The sequence below is a fragment of the Eleutherodactylus coqui genome, chromosome 3 (genome assembly GCF_035609145.1).
Source record: "Eleutherodactylus coqui strain aEleCoq1 chromosome 3, aEleCoq1.hap1, whole genome shotgun sequence".
NCBI lineage: Eukaryota > Metazoa > Chordata > Amphibia > Anura > Eleutherodactylidae > Eleutherodactylus > Eleutherodactylus coqui.
In genome coordinates this window covers 268,126,579-268,153,407 of record NC_089839.1, presented here as the reverse complement: position 1 = coordinate 268,153,407, position 26,829 = coordinate 268,126,579, and the positions used below count along the sequence as shown (strand labels likewise).

The following is a 26,829-nucleotide window of genomic DNA, read 5'->3' as shown; positions in this document are numbered from 1 at the left end:
GGAGAATTCACGCAATAAAAATGAATCTACTACCTCGCATACTGTACTTGTTCAGGACACTACCTATCCCAATCCACTGCCCAGTTATAGCAAACCTACAGCGACGTATATTTCAATTTATGTGGGCTTCAAAACTACCGAGAATTAAAAATACCCTCATGTATTACCACAAAAACAGGGGCGGCCTCTCCGTTCCTAATCTATGGAAATATTATGTAGCGGCACAATCGGCCCAATGGTTAACGACATTGGGGGGGGGGGGGGGGGGAAGGCCCCACTATGGGTCAATATAGGGTCATCTAGAATATCGCCGCAAACTTTTCCTTCCCTAATATGGTCAGATAACCCCATGAGCCCAAATTTACACAACAAAAGTCCGCTCACCTTTTACTCCACGAGAATATGGAGAAATAGCCGATTTAAATATAAGCTTTCTACTAAACCCTCTAGGATGGTGCCTATCATTCCAAACACAAGATTCCCACCGAGCATGAATTTGATCCACTTTCAATGGTGGAAGACTAACGAACTGACAGACCTCCACCATTTTGTGATGGGATCCCAGGTATTAATGCCAACCCAATTTCAAGCTAAATTTCATCCTCCAGTAACAGAAATTTTTCCAGGAAATCAAGTTTTCCATTTTCTGCATTCACTGAGTTTGCCACGGGTGAGTCCCGAGATGACAATGTTCGAAAGATTATGCAGAAATGACCTCCTGAGAAAGGGAACATTGTCCCTATTATATAAAGCGTTGAATAGACTCAATACAGAAGGCAAGCTCCCGTTCATGCGAAAGTGGGAAACGGAATTACAAATTCACATGTCAGAGGAGAGATGATATCATTGCTGCGAAACGATCACTAAGGGCAGCCACCAGGTCACCCTAATAAAGACATCCATCAATATTCTGCATCGTACACATCTAGTTCCAGCTAGAATAATTACATTTTCCCCCTCAGTTTCACCGCTTTGCTTTAGAGGTTGTACAGAAATGGGATCCCAGGTGCAAATATGGTGGAGTTGTCTGGTGGTAGCCAGACTTTGGTCCCAGATTCACTGGCTATTACAGAGGCTATTTATAAGCCCACTTCCAAAATCCCCAACAATGTTTCTACTAGGAGAGCGCCCTCCAGGAATTAAATATCAAGCACATAAACTGAATCAATACATATGCATGGCAACCACGATCCATATTGTGGCTAGGTGGAAGCAGCCCATCCTCTCCTACAATGATGTCCATAATCGGATCTCTCAGATTCCTCTGTATGAAAGGTTGCACGCCATACAAACAGACACTAACGAGTTATAGCGAACTATGGAGACCCTGGATTGAGATGATTGACATTCCAGGTCTCAGTCATAACCTGCTCTCGACCATGAACTCCCCCGATGATCTTATAAGCCTTAAAGGGCCTATGTTGAATTCCTACCTACTGTAATGACTGTAATAATAAAAGAAAGTGAAGACTTATGTTTTTGTTTTAGTTTAGTTATTTGCTCAGAATGTTATTTAATATCCAGGAACATTTGATATTCTAGAATTCTGCTTATTAGAAGAAAATGTATGAAAGAAGTATTCAAAATGTACGAAGATGGATCTCTGTTATTCCTTTTACTCATCATTCCGCCCCCTACGTGGCGTAAAGTGAAAGCATGAATTACAAATGTATCAATTTTTGTACCCTAATGAAACCCGTTGAAACTAAACAGTCATGGAGGTCAGCGGAGTGCACTTTGTTCTAGCAATTATATTATTGAGGGGTGTTAGAACTCGGACCCCTTCCCAACACAACTGGTGACATGTTAAAGATTTTCCTTTATTTAATTCATACATTTATCATTCTCTTAAATGCATGGTAGGCCTTAGAGCCCACCTCAGACTGCGAGTAGGTTTCAGATACCGGCTACTTGGTCAACTGTTTTTATTACTCCTCCCTGGTTAAAAAGAAATAAAAGGGGGGAGGGGGGGCGTGGCCTGGCAGAAGCGGGAACGGGCGCCATCTTAGAGGCTCCTGACCGAGGAGCACTTCAGACAGCGATCCTGCTCACCTGAGGCCCCATCCGGGGACGAAAAACATACCGCTGACACCGCGGGGAAGAGAGCTCCAAATAGAGACCGGTTGGAGCTCTCTAGCAGCACTTATACCGTCGCGGCCTACACACCCTGGAGAATCCCCGGGCTAAAGTGCCGGCCCCGACTGAACGAAAGTAGAGGAAGCGGCCCGCGAGCGGCGGACCACAGCAGCTAGAGCCTGCAGTCAGCGGCAGCAACACACAGCCAGCAGACAGAGGAGGACGAGGCTCCCCTGCAAGAAGCAGATAAGTGGAGGGGGAAGCAGCGCCGGGGGAGAGCAGAAAATCACCCAAGGGGGGGGGGGGGGCTGCATATACAAAACAGCAGAGTCCAGCAGTAATCCCTGGAGGCCCCTATTTGCCAGAAGGGAGACACAGCTTCAATATACTAAGCCCACCACAGACCACAAGTAGGGGGCTGCAGACCCCTGGACGAGCAGCATAAAACAAAGTGATATAACCCCCCCCCCTTTTCCCACCACTATCACCAACTCCACTCATCCACCCATAAACTGCCCATAAGGGAAACAAATTGAGAGCCTTGCTCTAATTTTTCCAGAGCCACCTCTAGTGTAGCTCTAATAACAATAATAATCCTCAGTAAAGCTGACAATGGCCCGACCAGAGCCCAGTGACAAGCTACCTAAAAGGCCGCCCTTGTTGTGATATGCTAACAAGAGACCCACGAGAAAGAGAACCGAGATGGAAGACTAATAGAGATGAGCGAACGTACTCGGATAAGCACTACTCGTCCGAGTAATGTGCCTTATCCGAGTACCGCTGTACTCGTCTTGAAAGATTCGGGGCGCTCCGCTGCTGACAGGTGAGTCGCAGCGGGGAGCGGGGCAGAGCGGCCGGGAGAGAAGGAGAGAAAGATCTCCCCTCCGTTCCTCCCCGCTCTCCCCTGCAGCTCCCCGCTCCGCACCGCGTCCCGAATCTTTCAAGACGAGTACAGCGGTACTCGGATAAGGCACATTACTCGGACGAGTAGTGCTTATCCGAGTACGTTCGCTCATCTCTAAAGACTAACTAAACAAAATGTAAGGGGAGACACCGAGACCTCCGACCTCCTTTCTTAACAAAATAGCGGACCGGATGAGCTAACGATAAATCGCCTAATTCTGAGACAATAGCGCCAAAACAGTGCGCCACAGATCCACAATAGAAAAATGGTGAAAATTGGAAAAGATAAAAACAAACAGCATGTAGGTACGCCGAGACCTAACAAGAACCAGGCAGAAATGGACAAATACTTAAAAAAAAAAGCACAGCTCCCCAGCGGCGCATAAACAGAGAGCGCATCAAGAAAACCTCACCGAACAAATTTCAGAGGACTCTGACATAGATAGTGCCTCAGTCACCTCAGACCGTAATGAGGGCACAGACAGGGGCCCGATATCTCGCACTTTTCTCAAAAAACTACTAGCCCACTCCATCTCCCCAGTAATGAGAGAATTGGCGGATATCAAATCAGAAGTCAAACAAATTGGACACAGAGTGGAGGACCTAGAGAACACACAACAGGAATTAATACAACACAATTTAGCCCTCCAATCTAACGTGATGGCTCAACAAGACCACCTGAACCAAGCCATGCTTCTGATAGAAGATCAGGAGAATAGAAGCCGACAAAAGAATATCCGCTTCAGAGTCCATCGCCACTGAGGCGTTAAATTCAGTTGTGACACAGATTTTCCAAAACTTACTAGGAGAAGAAAGGGCAAATAAAATAACAATCGAACTAATCCACAGAGCCCTACGGCCCAGACCCTCACCTACTGAACCACCCAGAGACGTAATCTGTGGTCTGTTAAGTTATACAGACACTGCGCTATTCTACAACGAGCCAGAGAAATGAAAGAAGTAACTTTTGAAGATAACATTATTCTTCTATTCCAGGATATTGCACCCAGCACCCTGGCAAAAAGAAGATTACTGAAGCCATTGACTGAGGCCCTACGTCTGAGAAAACTATCGGTGCGGTGGCTCTTTCCGTTTGGCCTCTCCACATATAAAGATGGCCAACAGATAATAATTAGAACCCCAGAAGACCTAGAAAAAGTATGGGAGAAACTCGAAATACCCCCTCTAGACATACCGTCGTGGCAACCTGTCCAGCTCAAACACCAGCTTCCTCCGCTAAAGAAACCTGAAAACTGGACATTAGGGGAACCCCGAAAACGCCAAGATACAAAAAAAAGACCATTAGTGGAAGCCTAGAAACATGACCCCTCTCCACCAAGTGGAGGGCCATTTAAAGAGACTCTGACACCTCGTCCTCATCTCGACTCCACTCCCGACGAGATACCCTGAAAAGCGGTAGATACTGAAAAGGAATTCGAGGGGCCACGGGGAACCTATCCTGAGACTAGAAGACCAGGTAACGGGGTTTTACCCCACCAACACTCTTCTCCCATCCCCCGACATAATGTCATCACCTCACTATTTACAGAGACTTGGTTTATGGACACAGATCTACTACCATTATCCACACAAAAGACATTATATCTACAAAGATGTCCCTACACTCCGGGGCTTCGAGTACAAACTGGTCTTGTTACTAACCCATAGTTAAGTCACAAATTACATAAATGTTACAGCTACTGTTATTGAAATAGTTTGGACGATCCCCTGTCCTTAGGGATCGCGTTCTTGTTCGGTCTGTTACTAACCATTTAAATGCTGAACCAGGACCACTTTTAGTGGCCCTAGCTATAACCATAGCAATACTGAATTATGGAGGTCTCGGTGGTTGTCCCCACCTTTACAGGTGAGCGCCCAACCACCCCCCATCTATACGGAGAGAGAGGGGAGCCATGGGGGCTTTGCCCCATTCTTGGACACGATTGAGGAACGGGCTCAAGATCCTTTTAGGCATGGCCCCCTCATTACCCCGTACAAGTTAAGTTTCCTCATTTTACCACCACACGTGGTGTTTACTGTTCATATTTGTTTTTATAACTGTTTAATTGGCAAGAGCACATCTAACATTATGGGAGAGGAAAGAGCAACCCAGCGAAAATTTGAAGCTGCCCCGGAACCGACCCATGGCGGAAGTTAAAATCACTTCATTTAATGTAAGAGGCTGGAACACCCCACAAAAAAGAGCCCAATCCTTTTCACTACTGAAACAACTTAAAACAGAGGTGGTGTTCCTGCAAGAGACCCACTTCCGACATAATCGAATCCCCAACCTCCCTACATATAGATTCAACCAATGGTACCATAGCACTCCACTCCTTCCAGGGGAGTCTCGATAGCCATATACAAAAAAGTCCCCTTTACCCATGAGCGGATGGAAATAGATATGCAAGGCAGATACATCTTCTTAAAGGGCACAGTGGCACACAGCAAAATATCTTTTGCTAATTTATACGCCCCAAATAAAAAGCAAATTCCATGGCTTATACGTGTACTAACCAAATTCAACAAATTCGCTGAGGACCTGTGTGTGGTCGGCGGGGATTTTAACCTGGCACTAGACCACTCACTAGACACCACCTCGAGTTCTGAAGCGTTCTCACGAAAACAAATATACAGAATAAGAAGTCTCTTGACAGAATTTAATCTACAAGAAAACTAAACCTAGGAGTAAGAGAGTACTTGTATTACTCCCATATACACTCTACATACCATAGAATAGATTATATCTTGATATCAGGCAAACACATCCACGCAGTCAACGCAGCAGACATTGGCCCAACCACAATTTCGGATCATGCCCCCATCTCTATCACAATGATAGTGGACAGCCTGCCGAGGAGAGATTGGAACTGGCGCCTCATTTGCACACTTATAAACGGCGGAGAAAACTACAATCTTCTGATAGGAAAGCTAAAAGAATTCTTTAAAATTAACGACAGCTCAGAGATATCCACCCCCATCCTGTGGGAGGTTTATAAAGCCTTCATTAGGGGAGAACTAATTTCCCTAGGAACTAAAGTTAAACGACAAAGAGATGAGGAAACCAATAAGCTCCTCGCCCAAATAACTGAGGTTGAAACCCAACACAAAAATAGACCCGGTAATGACACCTTAAAAAAACTAAAGGACCTGAGAGATGAACTTAAACAAGTCTTAAATATAAAAACAGCAAAAACCCTCCTCACATCTAAATATAAAATTTATATCCATGGAGACAGAGGCTCAAAAGTGATGATGAGATTCATTAAAAAACAGAAAGAAAAAGCCTTCATTTCACAGATAAAAAATATCCATGGAGACAGAGGCTCAAAAGTGATGATGAGATTCATTAAAAAACAGAAAGAAAAAGCCTTCATTTCACAGATAAAAACCTCCTCGGTCACTTCTTCGTTGGATGTCACTATGTCTCCCGAGGAGTTTGAAAAGTACTACACTAAATTATATAACTTACAGACCGAGCCGAACATGACTACCGACGACACTCTAGCATTTTTAAACCACTTAGATCTCCCGAGACTGTCTGAGGAAGAAGCCTCATCTCTCCTACAACAAGTCACAGAGGACGAGGTGACCAGAGTCCTAGCCTCTATTCCCAATGGGAAAAGCCCAGGCCCAGACGGGCTCCCTATTATGTACTACAAAAAGTTCGCGAAAACACTAGTCCCATATCTCACAAAACTATGTAACTCCCTTCTCACAGGTACAGCTCTACCCAAACAGTCTCTCGAGGCACACATAGCATTAATCCCCAAAGAAGGGAAAGACCCGACCTCATGCAGTAACTACCGCCCCATTTCTTTACTAAATGCGGACATAAAACTATGGGCGAAATTGATCGCCCAGAGATTGGCCCCTTACCTCCCCAAACTGATCGACCCCGATCAAGTGGGCTTTGTCCAAGGAAGAGAAGGAAAATACAACACCACACGGGCTGTACACGCTATTCACCACACTAAAATAAACAAGATACCACTGATGCTGATATCTACAGATGCTGAAAAGGCTTTTGATAGGGTCAGCTGGGATTACATGGAACACACCCTCACAAAATTTGGTCTCCCGCTGACCCTAGTTAAAGCCATCTTTACACTCTACTCCGACCCTACGGCGAAGATCCAGATCAACGGCACACTGTCAAAACCTTTTCCTATAAAAAAACGGCACTAGACAAGGTTGCCCACTCTCCCCCACATTATTTATTCTAATTATGGAAACACTACTTCAAAAAATTAGACAAAACACGGATATCAAAGGAATCAAAATAGGAGACGCTGTTCACACCACCGCGGCATTCGCAGACGACCTCCTAGTCCTCACGACAAACCCAAAGAAAGCCCTTCCGGCGCTATTGGAAACTTTCAATCTCTTCGGCAGGCTGTCCAACTTCAAGATCAACTATGACAAGTCAGAGGCCCTTAATATTTCTACACCACCCCACATTATTAACTACCTAAAAAAGAAATTCGAGTTTAAATGGCCACCCTCGAAAATTAAATACCTAGGTACATCACTAACTTCCAACCCCAGCCTTCTGTTTGACGCTAACTACATCCCCCTGTTTCAAAAAGTCAAATCCCAACTCAAACAATTTAACTCGCCACTAATCTCATGGTTAGGGAGGAAGAACCTAATATTCACCTACATACTGCCACCAATCTTTTACATACTTAACGCAATCCCCATTAGTGTCCCCAACTTCTTTTTTGCACAAATACATAGACTATTCAGAGAATTTATTTGGGACAAACGCAAGCCGCGGAGAAAGATTCACTTCCCCCGATGACCCCAGCGACCTTAATCCCAGCTATCCTTGCTAACAGCCCATATAAAACAGGTGGGTTCTGGGACAAACTTAACGGTCTCACGATATTTGATATCCTCAAGGGGCCCAAACTCACTAACCAGGCCCAATTCGATGCAAAATTCGCCCACCTTGGCCTAGATTTCTTGGGCAAGGCGGCACTTCACCACTCCCTGATGAAGCTCCAGAGATCTAGCTATGGCAAACTTAGAGACCCACTATGGTTTGAGAGATACATCTCACTATCCTCATGCCCAAAGAGATTGGTCACACAACTATATAAAAGCCTTCTTCTACAAACAGCATCAGAGAAGCCCCGGTTCCTAAGAGAATGGGAAAGAGAAATGGGAATTAGCCTTACCAAGGAAGACACCCTTCGGGTATTGAAAAATTCACATGGCTTCTCCAGATGTGTACGAATTCAGGAAAACTCATATAAAATTCTGTCCAAGTGGTACAGAACCCCGACAGCAATATGCAAAACAAAACCCGAGACTTCGGACAGATGCTGGAGATGCGAAAAAGAGAAAGGAAATGCACTACACATATGGTGGGATTGCCCGATGATCAGACCCTTCTGGAGATCGGTCACTGATTACATTAATAAAATTTGCCATACGTCATTTTCCTTCAGACCTGAAGAGGTTCTTGTTTGGCTGCCTACAGATAGATTTAGCCCCTCCACTAAAAACGTACCCACTATCTTACTAACAGCAGCTAAGCTACTTATTCCACTTTACTGGAGGGAAAAACAGATCCCACAGATGTCCCAATGGCTAGAGAGAATAGCTCAAATATTCCGCTTCGAAGAAATACTCGCCTGGGAGAACGGTACAAGGGATGAGTTTACAACCCTCTGGACACCGTGGATCGGGTTCCGGGAAAGCAGAAATGACCCAGATGACTAGCATAACAAATAAGTATCCACGAATACCATTGAAAGCTCTCACTATTGCTCCCATTGAGCAGACAAGATAATTTGCTTGCCATGTATTACTTTGTCGTTTTCCCCTCCCCCATCTACCCCTTACCCCACTCAAATTCCCCCCCCCCCCCTCCTCCCAACCCCGCAGCCCTCAGCCAGTTAATAGAACAATACAGGTGTATGTTGTACACAACTCTTACGCGATAATAGCGAAAATACGAATGTATATATGCCATATGTTATTGCCGGCCCTGCACGGCCATACAGTCGCAATTTTCTGGCAATCCTAAAAGTTTAATAAAAAGAAATTGTTTAAAAAAAAAAAAGAAATAAAAATATAATTTTATTAAGATGTGCAAGTGATGAAAATAAACATAAACTAACAGAACTACATTCAGTACTAATTCCACAACATTCTGCAGGATTTTACAGTAAAACTGGAATGGCAGTTATTTTATACATCTGATTTTACATGTCTATGTACTCATTAATATGTCTGTAGTGCCCAATAAGCAGTGCCCCTGGCATAGAGTGCCCCCATACTTAGTGCCCCAGCCAATAATTTCAAGGAATGTAAAACCAAACAGTCGCTTCCTCCTCTCACCAGCGCAGCAAGAATGCAAATGATCAGTGAGCGGCCAACTAGTGGCTGCTCCCACATCAGAAATCTAGATTGGATGTTTAATTGCCAAACTATCAAGCAAATTACTTTTGCCAGCAGTGATTTGGGGATCTTGCAATTTTTTTACTTACCTGACGTTCTGCCATTGCAATTTTAACTATTTAGAGTAGATGTCCGCGTATTTGAGCATATCTATCTATCCCTCCATGTCTTCCCTGGTGTAACAATAGGGGTCAAAATTGCACACCAGCCCCTAAATCAGGGAACCCATAGGCTCCCCTAGCCATGGTAACGCTGCCTGACTGCACTGTTTAATGCTACGCCTAGGACCCCCACACAGCGTGTCTGGTGCGAGCGCTGCACAGCTTCCCCTGCACTGTGACTAATAGTCAGAACTTCCTCCCCAGCGCCGGCTCAGTCTCCTCCCCTTCAATGTTGTTTCCTCCACTCAGGACGTTGGGGAGGAGGAGCCAGAGTTGGGGAAGAAATTCTGACTAAAGAGAAAAATACATTAAAAGGGGAGGAGACTAAGCAAAGGCGGGGAGGAAGTTATGGCTATCAGTCACTGTAGGAGACGCTGCCTGTGCAACATAGAAGAACCTAGAAGAAAGGTTAAACAGTGCAGTCAGATAGGCAAGGTGCATCATCTTGTATGACAGTAGGGCAAAGGGAGAAATAATGGGAAATATGTGTGACGGGGCAGAGGAAGAAATAAAGAGGCATCATCTGCGACGGCAGAGGAAAAAATAAGGGGGCATTATGTGGTATGGGGCAGAGGGAGAAATAAAGGGACAATATGTGCTATGGCACAGATGGAGAAATGAATGGGCATCATGTGTGACAGGGCAGAGGGAGAAATAAAGGGCCATAATATGTGACAGGGGGCAGAGGGAGAAATAAAGGGACAATATGTGCTATGGCGCAGAGGAAGAAATAAGGGGGCATCATATTTGACAGGGGGCAGAAGAAGAAATAAAGGGGCATCATGTGTGACTGGGGGCAGAGACAGAAATGAAAGGACATCATGTGTGACCGGACAGAGGGAGAAATAAAGGGGATAAATGTGTGACAGGGGGGCAGAGGAAGAAATCAAGGGGCAGCATGCCTGGCAGGGTGCAGAGGAGAAATCAAGGGGCTTTATGTGTTATAGGGCACAGGGGAAAATCAAGGGGCATTATGTATTACAGTGGGCAGAGGGAGAAATCAAGGGGCATTATGTGTGATGGGGCGGAGGAAGAAATAAAGAGGCATCAACTGCGACGGAGCAGAGGGAAAAATAAGGGGGCATTATGTGGTATGGGGCAGAGGGAGAAATAAAGGGGCATCATGTGTGACATGGGGTAGAGGGAGAAATGAAGGGGCATCATGCATGACAGGGACAGAGGAAGGAATAAAGGGACATCATGCATGACAAGAGGCAGAGAGAGAAATCAAAGGGTATCATGCATGGCATGGGGCAGAGGAGAAATCAAGGGGCATTATGTGTTATCAGGCAGAGGGAGAAATCAAGGCGCATTATGTATTATGGGGCACTGGGAGAAATAAAGAGGCATCATGAGTGATGGGGGCAGAGGGAAAAATAAAAAGGCATTATGTGTTACAGGGGAGAGAGGGAGAAATAAAATGGCATCATGAGTAACAGGGGGCAGAGGGGAAATCAAGGGGCATTATGTGTTACAGGGGGCAGAGCGAGAAATAAAAGGGCATTATGTGTGACAGGGTGCAGAGGGAGAAACAATGAGGCATCATGTGTGACAGGGGGTAGAGGGAGCAATAAAGAGGCATCATGTGTGACAGGGGGCACAGGGAGAAATAAAAGGGCATTATGTGTGACAGGGCAGAGGGAGAAAAAAATGGGCATCATGCGTGACAGGGGGGCAGATGGAGGAATAGAGGAGCATCAGCATGACAAGGGGCAGAGGGAGAAATGAATGGGGCATAATGCATTGTAGGGGGCAGAGGGGAAATCAAGGGGCATTATGTGTTACAGGGGGCAGAGGGAGAGATAAAGGGGCATTATGTGTGACAGGGGGCAGAGGGAGAAATAAAGGGGCATTATTTGTGACAGGGCAGAGGGAGAAATAAAGGGGCATCATCTGCGACGCGGCAGAGGAAAAAATAAAGGGGCATTATGTGCTATGGAGCACAGGGAAAAATAAAGGGACAATATGTGCTATGGCGCAGAGGGAGAAATCAAGGGGCATCATGTATGACAGGGGCAGAGGGAGAACTAAAGGGGCATTATGTGTGACAGGGGCAGATGGAGAAATAAAAGGGGAATCATGCGTGACCGGGGCGCAGAGGGAGGAATAGAGGGGCATAATGCATGACAGGGGCAGAGGGAGAAAACAAAGGATATCATGCAAGGCAATGGGCGGAGGCGAAATCAAGGGGCATTATGTATTACAGGGGGCAGAGTGAGACATAAGGGGGCGTTATTTGTGACAGGGGGCAGAGGGAGAAATAAAGGGGCATTACGTGCGACAGGGCAGAGGGAGAAATAAAGGGGCATCATCTGCGACGGGGCAGAGGAAAAAATAAAGGGGCATTATGTGCTATAGAGCAGAGGGAAAAATAAAGGGACAATATGTGCTATGGCGCAGAGGAAGAAATAAATGGGCATCATGTATGACGGGGCAGAGGGAGAAATAAAGGGGCATCATGTATGACTGGGCAGAGGGAGTAATAAAGGGGCATCATATGTGACGGGGCAGAGGAAGAAATAAAGGGGCATCATGTGTGACAGGGGGGCAGAAGGCAAAATGGAAGGGCATCATGTGTGACCGGGGTGCAGAGGGAGAAATAAAGAGGCATCATGTGTGACTGGGAAGAGGAAGAAATAAAGAGGCATCATCTGCAACTAGGCAGAGGGAGAAATCGAAGGGCATCACGCATGGCAAGGGGTAGAGGAGAAATCATGGGGCATTATGTGTTATGAGGGAGAGGGAGAAATTAAGGGGCATTATGTCTTATTGGGGAGAGGGAGAAATAAAGGGGCATTATGTGTGACAGGGGCAGATGGAGAAATAAAAGGGGAATCATGCGTGACCTGGGGCAGAGGGAGGAATAGAGGGGCATAATGCATGACAGGGGCAGATGGAGCAAACAAAGGGCATCATGCAAGGCAGGGGGCGGAGGCGAAATCAAGGGGCATTATGTGTTACAGGGGGCAGAGGGAAAAATAAAGTGGCATTATGTTTGACGGGTGCAGAGGGAGAAACAATGAGGCATCATGTGTGACAGGGGGTAGAGGGAGCAATAAAGAGGCATCATGTGTGACAGGGGGTAGAGGGAGCAATAAAGAGGCATCATGTGTGACAGGGGGCACATGGAGAAATAAAGGGGCATTATGTGTGACAGGGCAGAGGGAGAAAAAAATGGGCATCATGCGTGACAGGGGGGCAGATGGAGGAATAGAGGAGCATCAGCATGACAAGGGGCAGAGGGAGAAATGAATGGGGCATAATGCATTGTAGGGGGCAGAGGGGAAATCAAGGGGCATTATGTGTTACAGGGGGCAGAGGGAGAGATAAAGGGGCATTATGTGTGACAGGGGGCAAAGGGAGAAATAAAGGGGCATTATTTGTGACAGGGCAGAGGGAGAAATAAAGGGCATCATCTGCGACGGGGCAGAGGAAGAAATAAAGGGGCATTATGTGCTATGGAGCACAGGGAAAAATAAAGGGACAATATGTGCTATGGCGCAGAGGGAGAAATCAAGGGGCATCATGTATGACAGGGGCAGAGGGAGAACTAAAGGGGCATTATGTGTGACAGGGGCAGATGGAGAAATAAAAGGGGAATCATGCGTGACCGGGGCGCAGAGGGAGGAATAGAGGGGCATAATGCATGACAGGGGCAGATGGAGCAAACAAAGGGCATCAAGCAAGGCAGGGGGCGGAGGCGAAATCAAGGGGCATTATGTGTTACAGGGGGCAGAGGGAAAAATAAAGTGGCATTATGTGTGACGGGTGCAGAGGGAGAAACAATGAGGCATCATGTGTGACAGGGGGTAGAGGGAGCAATAAAGAGGCATCATGTGTGACAGGGGCAGAGGGAGAACTAAAGGGGCATTATGTGTGACAGGGGCAGATGGAGAAATAAAAGGGGAATCATGCGTGACCGGGGCGCAGAGGGAGGAATAGAGGGGCATAATGCATGACAGGGGCAGAGGGAGAAAACAAAGGATATCATGCAAGGCAATGGGCGGAGGCGAAATCAAGGGGCATTATGTATTACAGGGGGCAGAGTGAGACATAAGGGGGCATTATGTTTGACAGGGGGCAGAGGAAGAATTAAAGGGGCGTTATTTGTGACAGGGGGCAGAGGGAGAAATAAAGGGGCATTACGTGCGACAGGGCAGAGGGAGAAATAAAGGGGCATCATCTGCGACGGGGCAGAGGAAAAAATAAAGTGGCATTATGTGCTATGGAGCAGAGGGAAAAATAAAGGGACAATATGTGCTATGGCGCAGAGGAAGAAATAAATGGGCATCATGTATGACGGGGGCAGAGGGAGAAATAAAGGGGCATCATGTATGACTGGGCAGAGGGAGTAATAAAGGGGCATCATATGTGACGGGGCAGAGGAAGAAATAAAGGGGCATCATGTGTGACAGGGGGGCAGAAGGCAAAAAGGAAAGGGCATCATGTGTGACAGTGGAGCAGAGGGTGAAATAAATAGGCTTTATGCATGACAGGGGCAGAGGGAGAAATAAAGGGGCATCATGTGTGACAGGGGAGCAGAGGGTGAAATAAATAGGCATCATGCGTGACAGGGGCAGAGGCAGGAATAAAGGGGCATCAGGCAGAACAAGGGGCAGAGGGAGAAATCAGGCGGCATCCTGCATGACAGAGGAGAAATTAAGGGGCATTATGTGTTACACGGGGCAGAGAGAGAAATCAAGGGGCATTGTGTGTGACAGGGCAGAGGGAGAAATAAAGTGGCATCATGTGTGACCGGGGTGCAGAGGGAGAAATAAAGAGGCATCATGTGTGACTGGGAAGAGGAAGAAATAAAGAGGCATCATCTGCAACTAGGCAGAGGGAGAAATCGAAGGGCATCACGCATGGCAAGGGGTAGAGGAGAAATCATGGGGCATTATGTGTTATGAGGGAGAGGGAGAAATTAAGGGGCATTATGTCTTATGGGGCAGAGGGAGAAATAAAGGGGCATTATGTGTGACAGGGGCAGATGGAGAAATAAAAGGGGAATCATGCGTGACCTGGGGCAGAGGGAGGAATAGAGGGGCATAATGCATGACAGGGGCAGATGGAGCAAACAAAGGGCATCATGCAAGGCAGGGGGCGGAGGCGAAATCAAGGGACATTATGTGTTACAGGGGGCAGAGGGAAAAATAAAGTGGCATTATGTGTGACAGGGGGCAGAGGGAGAAATAAAGGGGCATCATGTGTGACAGGGGGCAGAGGAAGAAATAACAGGGCATCATCTGCGACGGGGCAGAGGAAAAAATAAAGTGGCATTATGTGCTATGGAGCAGAGGGAAAAATAAAGGGACAATATGTGCTATGGCGCAGAGGAAGAAATAAATGGGCATCATGTATGACGGGGGCAGAGGGAGAAATAAAGGGGCATCATGTATGACTGGGCAGAGGGAGTAATAAAGGGGCATCATATGTGACGGGGCAGAGGAAGAAATAAAGGGGCATCATGTGTGACAGGGGGGCAGAAGGCAAAAAGGAAAGGGCATCATGTGTGACAGTTGAGCAGAGGGTGAAATAAATAGGCTTTATGCATGACAGGGGCAGAGGGAGAAATAAAGGGGCATCATGTGTGACAGGGGAGCAGAGGGTGAAATAAATAGGCATCATGCGTGACAGGGGCAGAGGCAGGAATAAAGGGGCATCAGGCAGAACAAGGGGCAGAGGGAGAAATCAGGCGGCATCCTGCATGACAGAGGAGAAATTAAGGGGCATTATGTGTTACACGGGGCAGAGAGAGAAATCAAGGGGCATTGTGTGTGACAGGGCAGAGGGAGAAATAAAGTGGCATCATGTGTGACCGGGGTGCAGAGGGAGAAATAAAGAGGCATCATGTGTGACTGGGAAGAGGAAGAAATAAAGAGGCATCACCTGCAACTAGGCAGAGGGAGAAATCGAAGGGCATCACGCATGGCAAGGGGTAGAGGAGAAATCATGGGGCATTATGTGTTATGAGGGAGAGGGAGAAATTAAGGGGCATTATGTCTTATGGGGCAGAGGGAGAAATAAAGGGGCATTATGTGTGACAGGGGCAGATGGAGAAATAAAAGGGGAATCATGCGTGACCTGGGGCAGAGGGAGGAATAGAGGGGCATAATGCATGACAGGGGCAGATGGAGCAAACAAAGGGCATCATGCAAGGCAGGGGGCGGAGGCGAAATCAAGGGGCATTATGTGTTACAGGGGGCAGAGGGAAAAATAAAGTGGCATTATGTGTGACAGGGGGCAGAGGGAGAAATAAAGGGGCATCATGTGTGACAGGGGGCAGAGGAAGAAATAACAGGGCATCATGTGTAACGGGGGGTAAAGGGAGAAATAAAGAGGCATCATGTGTGACAGTGGGGCACAGGGAGAAATAACGGGGCATCATGTGTGACAGGGAGCAGAGGGTGAAATAAATGGGCATCATGCGTGAGAGGGGCAGAGGCAGGAATAAAGGGGCATCATGCATGATAAGGGGCAAATGTAGAAATCAAGGAGAATCATGCATGGCAGGGGGCAGAGGAGAAATCAAGGGGCTTAATGTGTTACAGGGGGCAGAGGGAAAAATAAAAGGGCATCATGAGTGACAGGGGGCAGAGGGAAGAATAAAGGGGGATTATGTGTGACAGGTTGCCAGATGGAGAAATAAAGGGCATCATGCGTGACCTGGGGGCAGAGGAAGGAATAAAGGGGCATTATGCATAGCAGAGGAGAAATCAGGGGGCATTATGTGTTATTGGGCAGAGGGAGAAATAAAGGGGCGTGATAAGTGACAGAAGGGCAGAGGGAGAAAAAAAGGGGCATTATGTGACAGGTGGGCAGAGGGAAAAATGAAGGGGCATCATGCGAGACAAGGGAGCAGAGGGAGAAATAAGGGGCCTTACGTGTGACAGGGGGCAGAGGGAGAAATAAAGGGGTGTTATGTGTGACAGGGGGCAGAGGGAGAAATAAAGAGGCATCATGTGTGACAGGGGGATGAGGGAGAAATAAAGGGGCATTATGTGTGACAGGGCACTGGAAGAAATAAAGGTGCAAAATCTGCGATGGGGCAGAGGGAAAAATAAAGGGGCATTATGTGCTTTGAGCCAGAGGGAGAAATAAAGGGACAATATGTGCTATGGTGCAGAGGGAGAAATAAATGGGAATCATGTGTGACAGGGGCAGAGGGAGAAATAAAGGGGCATCATGTGTGACAGCGGGCAAAAGGGGGGAAATAAAGGGGCATTATGTATGATAGGGGGGCAGAGGGAGAAATATAGGGGCATCATGTGTGACAGGGAGCAGAGGATGAAAGCAATAGGCATCATATGTGACAGGCAGAGGGAAGAATAAAGGGGGATCATGCATGGCAGGGAGCAAAGGAGAAATCAAGGGGCTTTATGTGTTATGGGGCGAGGGATAAATAAAGGGGTATCATGAGTGAGAAATCAAGGGGCATCATGCATGGCACGGGGCAGAGGTAGAAATCAAGGGGCATTATGTGTTATGGGGCAGAGGGAGAAATCAAGTAGCATTAAGTGTTATGGGGCAGAGGGAGAAATAAAGGGGCATTATGTGTGACAGGGGACAGAGGGAGAAATAAGGGGGCATCATGTATGACAAGGGGCAGAGGGAGAAATAAAGGGGCATCATGCATGGCAGGGGCAGAGGAGAAATAAAGGGGCATTATGTGTGACAGGGGCAGAGAGAGAAATCAAGGGGCATTATGTGTGACAGGGGGCAGAGGGAAAAATCAAGGGGCATTACGTGTGACAGAAGGCAGAGGGAGAAATAAAGGGACATTATCTGCGACAGGAGAGGGGGGCAAAGGGAGGAATAAAAGAGCATTATGCGTAACAGGGGGGCAGAGACAGGAATAAAGGGGCATCATGCATGACAAGGGGCAGAGGGAGAAATCAAGGGGCATTATGTATTATGGGGCAGAGGGAGAAATCAGGGGGCAATATGTGTGACAGGGGGCGGAGGGAGAAATAAAGGGATATCATGCGTGACAACGGGGCAGAGGGAGAACTATGACAGCTCATTCACAAGAGCGTATACATGCACACTTTTTAATGTGAGTAATACACTGCAAATATAACTCACTGATATCAATGGATTCAGTCACATTAGTGTATTTTCGCTATGTATTTTGGTCATATAAAAAAAAACGCAGCATGTCCTATATTCATGTATTTTTCTGGACTGAAATACTAGTAGTATGTAAGTATGGAGTGTATAAATACGCTGGTAAAAATGTACCTACTTGTGTATAAATGCTGTGTTTACACGCAGCCTATTTAGGTGACCTAAACCTGCATTACACATGTGAATGAGCCCTAAAGGGCAGGATATGTGACGGGGCAGAGATTGAAGTATAAGTGGCATAATGTGTTGTAAAGGGAGAGAAATATAAGGGGTATCTTGTTTGATGGATGACAAAAGCAGCATTCAGTGAGAGAAGGCATGCAGATAACCATGAAGGGGCATCCTGTGTGATGAGGAAGAAAGGCGAGAATCATTAGGGGCATTGTGTTTGACTAGGAAGGTGTGCAGAACCATGAAATGGCTTTCTGTGTGATGACAGCAGGGAGTGAATGAGGAGCTATCTATGAGGAGGGGAACTATGAGGGGCATTCTGTGGGATGGGGAGGGGGCAGAACCATCAGTCTGTGTAAAGAGTAGGGAATAGAGATGAGCGAACGTACTCGTCCGAGCTTGATGCTCGTTCGAGTATTAGCGTGTTCGAGATGCTCGTTGTTCGAAACGAGCACCACGCGATGTTCGAGTTACTTTCACTTTCATCTCTGAGACGTTAGCGCGCTTTTCTGGCCAATAGAAAGACAGGGAAGGCATTACAACTTCCCCCTGCGACGTTCAAGCCCTATACCACCCCCCTGCAGTGAGTGGCTGGCGAGATCAGGTGTCACCCGAGTATATGAATCGGCCCCTCCCGCGGCTCGCAGGATGCATTCTGACAGAGATCAGGGAAAGTGCTGCTGATGCTGGAGCTGCTATAGGGAGAGTGTTAGGAGTTATTTTAGGCTTCAAGAACCCCAACGGTCCTTCTTAGGGCCACATCTGACCGTGTGCAGTACTGTTGAGGCTGCTTTTTGCAGTGTTGCACATTTTTTTTTTTTGTATATTGGCCGTGCAGAGCATTGTGTCTTGCAGTAATTTTACATAGTCCAGGGCCAGTAGTGGTGAGGCAGGGACAGAAGACATATACAGTCTATATAGGCAGTGGTCTTTTCCAAAAAAATTTGGGAAAAAAATTCTATTTGGGCTGCCTGTGACGCAGCCAGCTAAGTGTTACAGCAGCCTTGCGCAAAATTCTTTCCTGGCTCTGCTGTGCGTTCAGTAAGCGAAGTCAGCCTCCAACCACAGGCCAATAAGCGGCACATTTAATTACAGCGTTCTATTTCTGCTCTACTTGTAACACCACCAGCATGTGCAGGCATATGATGGCCAAGCACCCCACAAGGTGGGACGAAGGTCGTTCAGCGCCTCCGGTTTGCACCACTGCCTCTCCCCCTGTGCCCCAACCTGCCACCGAGATCCAACCCCCCTCTCAGGACACAGGCACTACCGTCTCCTAGCTTGCACCCACACCCTCACCTCCGCTGTCCTCGGCCCCATCCAGCAATGTCTCTCAGCGCAGCGTCCAGATGTCGCTAGCGCAACTGTTTGAGTGCAAGCGCAAGTACGCCGCCACGCACCCGCACGCTCAAGCGTTAAACATGCACATAGCCAAATTGATCAGCCTGGAGATGCTGCCGTATAGGCTTGTGGAAACGGAGGCTTTCAAATACATGATGGCGGCGGCCCCACGCTACTCGGTTCCCAGTCGCCACTACTTTTCCCGATGTGCTGTCCCAGCCCTGTACGACCACGTCTCCCGAAACATTGTACGCGCCCTCACCAACGCGGTTACTACCAAGGTCCACTTAACAACAGACAGGTGGACAAGCACAGGCGGGCAGGGCCACTATATCTCCCTGACAGCACATTGGGTGAATTTAGTGGAGGCTGGGACCGAGTCAGAGCCTGGGACCGCTCACGTCCTACCCACCCCCAGAATTGCGGGCCCCAGTGGGTGCACACAGAATTCCCATTGCGGAGTTGTACCTGCCTGTGACTATTTATAAAAAACTGCGGTCTGACTGGGGCATGCAGACACCATTGCTATGCCCACGTGTGCAGCTCCTGATGGCGGTGGCACAGGATTATATTTCTCACTGTTTCTGTACAGCATTGTGGGTATCGTCCTGCCCCTTTTAAAGAGGGTCGCTGCCTAGCCGTGCCAACCCTCTGCAGTGTGTGCCTGCGGTTCCTCCTCATGGCAGACGCACTTATAAATAGACATGAGGGTGGCGTGGCATGAGGGCAGCTTAAGGCTGCGCAGGGACACTTTGGTGTGTGCTGTGGACACTGGGTCGTGCGCGCGGGGGGGGGGGGGGGGGTTGGGCAGCATGTAACCCAGGAGAAGTGGCAGTGGAGTGTCATGCAGGCAGTGATTGTGCTTTGTTGGAGGTAGTGTGGTGCTTAGCTAAGGTATGCATTGCTAATGAGGGCTTTTCAGAAGTAAAAATTGTTGGGAGGGGCCCACTCTTGCCGCTATTGTGGCTTAATAGTGGGACCTGTGAACTTGAGATGCAGCCCAACATGTAGCCCCTCGCCTGCCCTATCCGTTGCTGTGTCGTTCCCATCACTTTCTTGAATTGCCCAGATTTTCACAAATGGAAACCTTAGCGAGCATCGGCGATATACAAAAATGCTCAGGTCACTCATTGACTTCAATGGTGTTCGTTATTCGAAACGAACCCTCAAGCATCGCGAAAATTTCGTCCCGAGTAACGAGCACCCGAGCATTTTGGTGCTCGCTCATCTCTAGTAGGGAATGATGGGGAGCAGTTTGTCTGAGAGGTGAGCAGTCAGTGAAAGAGGGCAACATGGGGATCAGTTTGTGTTAGATTACTTATTAGAAATTTTAGCTGGTTGGCATTATTAAAGGGTGCAGCAGGATGGAGGTTGTGACTAGTGTGGGGATGTGGTGTGTGGTGGGAAAGCATGGAGCCAAAATGTCTTATACAAATTCTGCATAGATAATTGGTGGTTAGAAAAAGTTGTCATGGTAGTCTGGGCCCGATACAGGTGCAAACCGAAAGTGAATGATACGAATCAGGTATGACATCACTTGTTATCACTGAAGGTAACTGCACTGTAATCACTATCACTGTAGAACTAGTATCCGTTCATTATTTGCTAAGTTTACTATTAGGCCTTAGTCAGATGGGCGTTTTTTCACGCGATTTGCGGATCGCATGACGGATGCGCATCCGCAAATCGCGTGACCGGTGCCCGAAAATCGCCCGAAAATCTGCTCCTAGCCGCGTTTCATTAGAAACGGGCCGGAGCTGTCCAGCGCATTGCATTCAATGGAGCCGGCAATACAGCCCACTCCATTGAAAGCAATGCGCTGCGGGCGAGTGTGGGATGAATTGTCGGGAAGGGGTTAAATATATAAGCCCTTCCCTGCAATTCATCCAGAAATGTGTTAAAATAAAAAATATATACATACTCACCTGCTCCTGGCAGCCGGAGTTCAGAGCGGCCGGCCTGCAGTGGGTGTGAAGGGGGTGTGAGTCAGACCTGCCCCCTGGGTGTGAAGGGGGTGTGAGTCAGACCTGCCCCCTGATTGGCTCAGCTGAGCCAATCAGGGGGCAGGTCTGACTCACACCCCCTTCACACCCACTGCAGGCCGGCCGCACGGAACTCCGGCTGCCGGGAGCAGGTGAGTATATATATATTTTTTATTTTAACACATTTCTGGATGAATTGCAGGGAAGGGCTTATATATTTAAGCCCTTCCTGACAATTCATCCTGCGCATGCCGGCAGCCCATTGCTTTCAATGGAGTCGGCTGTATTGCCGGCTCCATTGAATTCAATGGGCAAACATCGTTCTTCTCTGCCACAGCTGTTACAGCTGTGGCAGAGAAGAATGATTTGTCTTCTCTATGTTCTCAATGGGGTCGGCGCTGCTGCCGCCGGCCCCATTGAGCGCATATAGAGAAGAGAACAGGAATCGCAGATCGCAGATAGGTGCGATCTGCGATTTCTGTTCTATAATTTATCGGACGAGCGCATAAAAAGCGCTCATGTGTCCGATACCATTGCAAAGCAATGGTTTTAAAAAATCGCGGGACGCATGCGCAAATCACGCGAAAAAACGCCCGTCTGACTAAGGCCTTAGAAGTACACTAGAGCCAAGCTGCTGTATCTAAGCCTAAATGCTCTTTTAGGGTGCCTACCCACTACAGTTTTTTTCACTACAAAATTCGCAGCCTTTTTGTTTTTCTGCAGGGGTCTATGGGACTTGTAATGTTAAAATCGCGATCGCGCAAAATCGCGATTTTGCGCGATCGTGATTTTAGCTTTACAAGTCCCATAGCCCGTAGACCCCTGCAGAAAAAAATAACCCTGCGAATTTCGCAGTGAAAAAAAAACTGTAGTGGGTAGTCACCCAAAGGCCTCGGTCACACGGGCGTTTTTTCGCACGATTTGCGGATCGCATGACGGATGCGCATCCGCAAATCGCGTGACCGGGGCCGATGGTTCGCCGAAAAATCTGCAGCTAGCAGCGTTATCGGCTAAACGGCCTAGCGCCGACCCCATTGAGAACATATACTTAAAGATCGTTTAACAGTAACAGCTGTGGCAGAGGACAACGATGTTTGCCCATTGAATTTAATGGAGCCGGGTTTATTACAATGGGCTGCCAGCGAGCGCGGGATGAATTTTCGGGAAGGGCTTAAAAATATAAGCCCTTCTCTGAAAACCATCCTAAAATGTGTAAAAAAAAAAAAAAAGTATACTCACCTTTTTCTTGCAGCCGGAGTTCAGCCGCGTCCGGCTGGCAGTTCTCCTGAACTGCTCTGTGCAGTATTCAGCAGGCGGGGATTTAAAATCCCGGCCTGCTGAATGGGCTGCCTCTGATTGGTCACAGCCCTCACCAATCATAGGCAGCTCTCACTCACCCATTCATGAATGCTGCCTCTGATTGGTCCCTGCGCTCAGCCAATCAGAGGCAGCACTCACTCACCCATTCATGAATTCATGAATGAGTGAGTGAGAGCTGCCTCTGATTGGTGAGGGCTGTGACCAATCAGAGGCAGCCCATTCAGCTAAATACTACACAGAGCAGTTCAGGAGAACTACCGGCCGGACGCGGCTGAACTCTGGCTGCAAGAAAAAGGTGAGTATACTTTTTTTTTATTTTTACACATTTTAGAATGGTTTTCAGGGAAGCGCTTATATTTTTAAGCCCTTCACGAAAATTCATCCCGCACTCGCCGGCAGCCCATTGCTTTCAATGGAGCCGGCTGTATTGCCGTCTCCATTGAATTCAATGGGCGAACATCAGCTGTGGCAGAGGAGAACGATCTTTAAGTATATGTTCTCAATGGGGTCGGCGCTGCTTCTGCCGGCCCCATTGGGTGCATATATAGAACACAGCGATGCGCAGAATCGTTGTGTCCTATAATTTATCGCACATCTGTATAAAAAGCGGACATGTGACCGATCCCATTGCGAAGCATTGGGTCTATATATGCGCGGATCACATGCGCATGCGCAAATCTCGCAAAAAAACGCCCGTTTGACCGAGGCCTAAAACTGAACAACTAGGTGATTCTCATTCAAAACCCTGCGGGAGTCTGAGCAACCAGAGCAATAATCATCCCGTGTAAAAGGGCCTTAAGATGGTATGAAAGTTATTTTATGTTGTCTTCAATGTGTATATCTAATTTATTATTTGGGATACAACACACGTCTTGAGGCTTGTGCTGCATAGCTGAATCACTTAAAAGGCCAGTGATGCTGCTAAAACTGATGGGCGAGACAGCAACTGAAGTTGCAGGGGGACCCCATCCATCCATCCATCCATCCATCTATCCTCTATCTATCTATCTATCTATCTATCTATCCCATATCTATCCATCCATCCATCCATCCATCTATCTATCTCAAGTCGAATAAATAAACTATGATATAATTTTAAATGTAAATGTCAAACAAATTCTATACAGGAAATCTTCATCTCACCGTAGCACATCCAACTGCACGAACAGCTGGATCAAGTGAATCCTGTAAGAAAGAAATTACAATTTTTTAGTAAAAATGGGTAGAGTATCTGTGAAATCTACTTTTCAGATTGTGGTATTTCTAATATTAAATCTGTAATTCCTCATACAAGTGCAAGTACAAAAGCCAATAAATTGCCTGTATCGGTATTTGAACAAATTGCACTGAATTAACCCCTTAAGGTAATTCTAAAGGACTCGGCACTTCAGTGATTTTATGCATGTGATGGTTTTATAACCCCATTTTTTTCTTGGGCTACCAAAACTATTTGTAGTATATTTTTCATGACATACAGACCTGTTTTAAATACCTTTTATGAATACTTCTTTCTTCTTTGTTTTATTAGGGGTACTGTGTTTAACCCCTTAAGGACATGGCCTATTTTGGGCATAAGGATGCAACGATTTCTGGCAGATTTTCATCTCCATTTTTTATAAGCATAACTTCGCGGGGTGAACTGCCTTTATGGGTGCCATTTTGGGTACATAGACTATATTGTAAAACGTTTATTAATTTTTTTTTATGATAGCAGGAAGAAAAACCGCATTAATTCTGCCAGAGATTTTTTTTTTACAGCGTTATGGCTTATTTAAACGAGAATATAATCATTTTCACAGCTGGCCAATATACGCTTCCATCTGAGCAGTTTCCCCCTTCCCTCCCCCTCACCGGCTCTCTGCCTCTCTCCTCCACTTCGGCATTTGCAATGGGAGGTGGCGGGACGCAGGTGGAGCTAAGCTCCGCTCTGTCCTGCACACTCCCATTGCTGGCTGCGGACAAGGGGCGGAAGCTTAGCTCTGCCCCCATCCCGCCCACTCCCATTGAAAACAGCCGAAGGGGGAAGGAGAGGCAAAGAAGCGATGAGAAGGAGGGAAAGGGGGGACTGCTCAGTTGGAAGCGTATATCAGCTGACCATGAAAACGCTGGCTGATATACACTCATGTAAATTAGCCCATAATCATGCAGCATTAATGACACAATAAATTTTCTGCAGGTCGGTATAATTAAAATGATACCAAAATTCTTATATATCTTTTTAAAGGTTTTTCCACTTTTCCGCAATAAAAATCGTTTCCTTGGAAATCATTTTTTCTTTCTAAATCACTGCATTTAATAGAGATGAGCGAACCTACTCGTTTCGAGTAATTACTCGATCGAGCACCGCGATTTTCGAGTACTTCCGTACTCGGGTGAAAAGATTCGGGGGGCGCCGGGGGGCGGGTGGAGGCGTGGCGGAGCGGGGGTAGCAGCGGGGAACAGAGGGGAGCCCTCTCTCTCTCCCTCTCCCCCCCACTCCCCGCTGCAACCCCCCCACTCACCCACGGCGCCCCTCGAATCTTTTCGCCCGAGTACGGAAGTACTCGAAAATCGCGGTGCTCGGACGAAAAAGGGGCGTGGCCGAGTAGGTTCGCTCATCTCTATTCTTTAACTTTTTATCTTTCCATGGATTGAGCTCAGTGAGGGCTTGTTTTTTGCGAGACGAGTTTTTTAGTTTTTATTGGTACCATTTTAAGGTACATATTGCTTTTTTGATCACTTTTATTGCGTTTTTTGGGAGGCAAAATGCTAAAAAAAATTTTAGATTTTTTGATGCTAATATGAGAAAAAGCACAAAAAATATTTTTTTATTTAGATTTTTTTTACATTTTTCTTTTTTGTACATTGGTTTTATTCTCTTTATACGCTGTGATCGCTATGATAAGGCATTGCAGGACTTGTTATAGCGATCATAGACACTGGCAATACAGGGCGGCTCTATCTGGCATCATGTTGCCATGGCAACCTGCTGGGCTCTTCACCATTATATAGCGAGAGTCCGATGACTTCACTCTTCCCCCTGTGAACCCTTCACATGCCGCGATCTACATAGATCAGGGGTCGCTGCTCTGATGCACCTACACTTTTGCAGGGGGAGGCCGGCTATCAGTGACAGCCGACTCCCGCTGCCGGATAGCGCGGTATCTCGCAATAGCACAAACTTGCGATTTTTGTGCGATGCGAATTTAACATTAGAAAGTCCCATTGAAAAAAACGCAGTGATATTGCAGAGTGAAAAAAACCACTAGTGGGTAAAAGCCCTTAGGGTGCGTTCACATGTAGTGGAATTGATGCAAATTTTTCTCAACATAAAATTCACATCAAAACTCGTGTCAAATTCCACATCAAAAACTGCGCCAAAATCTGCACTATTGTGGATCTAGGGAAGAAAGCTACAAGAGGAGCCCAGCAACATCACTTCTCACCCCGGCTACCGGAATAAATTTTGTCCCCAGGACCGGAGGATTGCTTTAACTTTACTTGTCAAATTGCGTCAATCATTGTTTTGAAAAAGTCTGTTCTGTGTAAGTTATTACACAGAGCTGGCAGCAAGCAGTCAGCGCCATTTTCTTACTGTAATCAGTTTCAATCGCCCAGTTTTCAGTTCCTAGACAACTGATTGCCAACCAGTCTGATGGCGGCGGGAACAACTATATCGAGTTTATATTCAATAGGAAATGCTTTTAAATGAGGCCGAGAGTATGTACAATGACACACAGATGTAGAACACTTATGATAGTTACCAGAAGTTTTTGAAGTACGGCTACTACAGCACTGGCGCACGTATTTCCAGCTAGTTCTTGCACATCAGCCGGTAATCCCAATATAGCCTGAAAAATACCGTTATAATAAAGTCACATTTTGGGTAGAATGAGTAAAGATATTCATATCTAAAACAAAAAATGATATAAATGTCAAATGTGCCCGAGTATTCCCGCTGTCCAACAACTGAATCTCCCTTTATAATCTAATAGCTTTAGGGCTCATGCCCACGGACAGAGTGGGATACGCCCGCGGATCTAAGCTGCGGGAGTACCGCATATAAAAACGTGATACACCTGCGATTGATCACAGATTTCCGCACTCTTCATTAATATTATAATAGAGACCTCCTGCTGCGGAAATCGGCGGTGAAATAGAACATGCCACACTTTTTTCACATAGTGGAAATCCACTGCAGAATTCCACATATGAGCATTGGACGGCAGGAAAGCTATTGGGTTCAATAGAACCTAATAGCTGAGGAATTCTGCCGCAGGAAATGCAACAGAAATCCGTCCATGGGCATTAGCCCTTAAGAACTGGACAATCCACAGTAGATTTTGCATTAAAGCAGG

General features: G+C 46.9%; 1 protein-coding gene across 1 annotated transcript in view; it reads right to left on the bottom strand.

The window, feature by feature from the left end:
* The window catches only part of LOC136621722 (uncharacterized), a 186,607-nt gene that overhangs the window by 12,242 nt on the left and 147,536 nt on the right, over window positions 1–26,829 (bottom strand). Inside the window, exons 13-14 of the mRNA XM_066597399.1 lie at window positions 26,236–26,322; window positions 23,636–23,677 (exon numbers count right to left, since the gene is read on the bottom strand). Coding sequence (XP_066453496.1) covers window positions 23,636–23,677; window positions 26,236–26,322 — 129 coding nt within the window. The remainder of the gene's footprint in view (window positions 1–23,635; window positions 23,678–26,235; window positions 26,323–26,829) is intronic.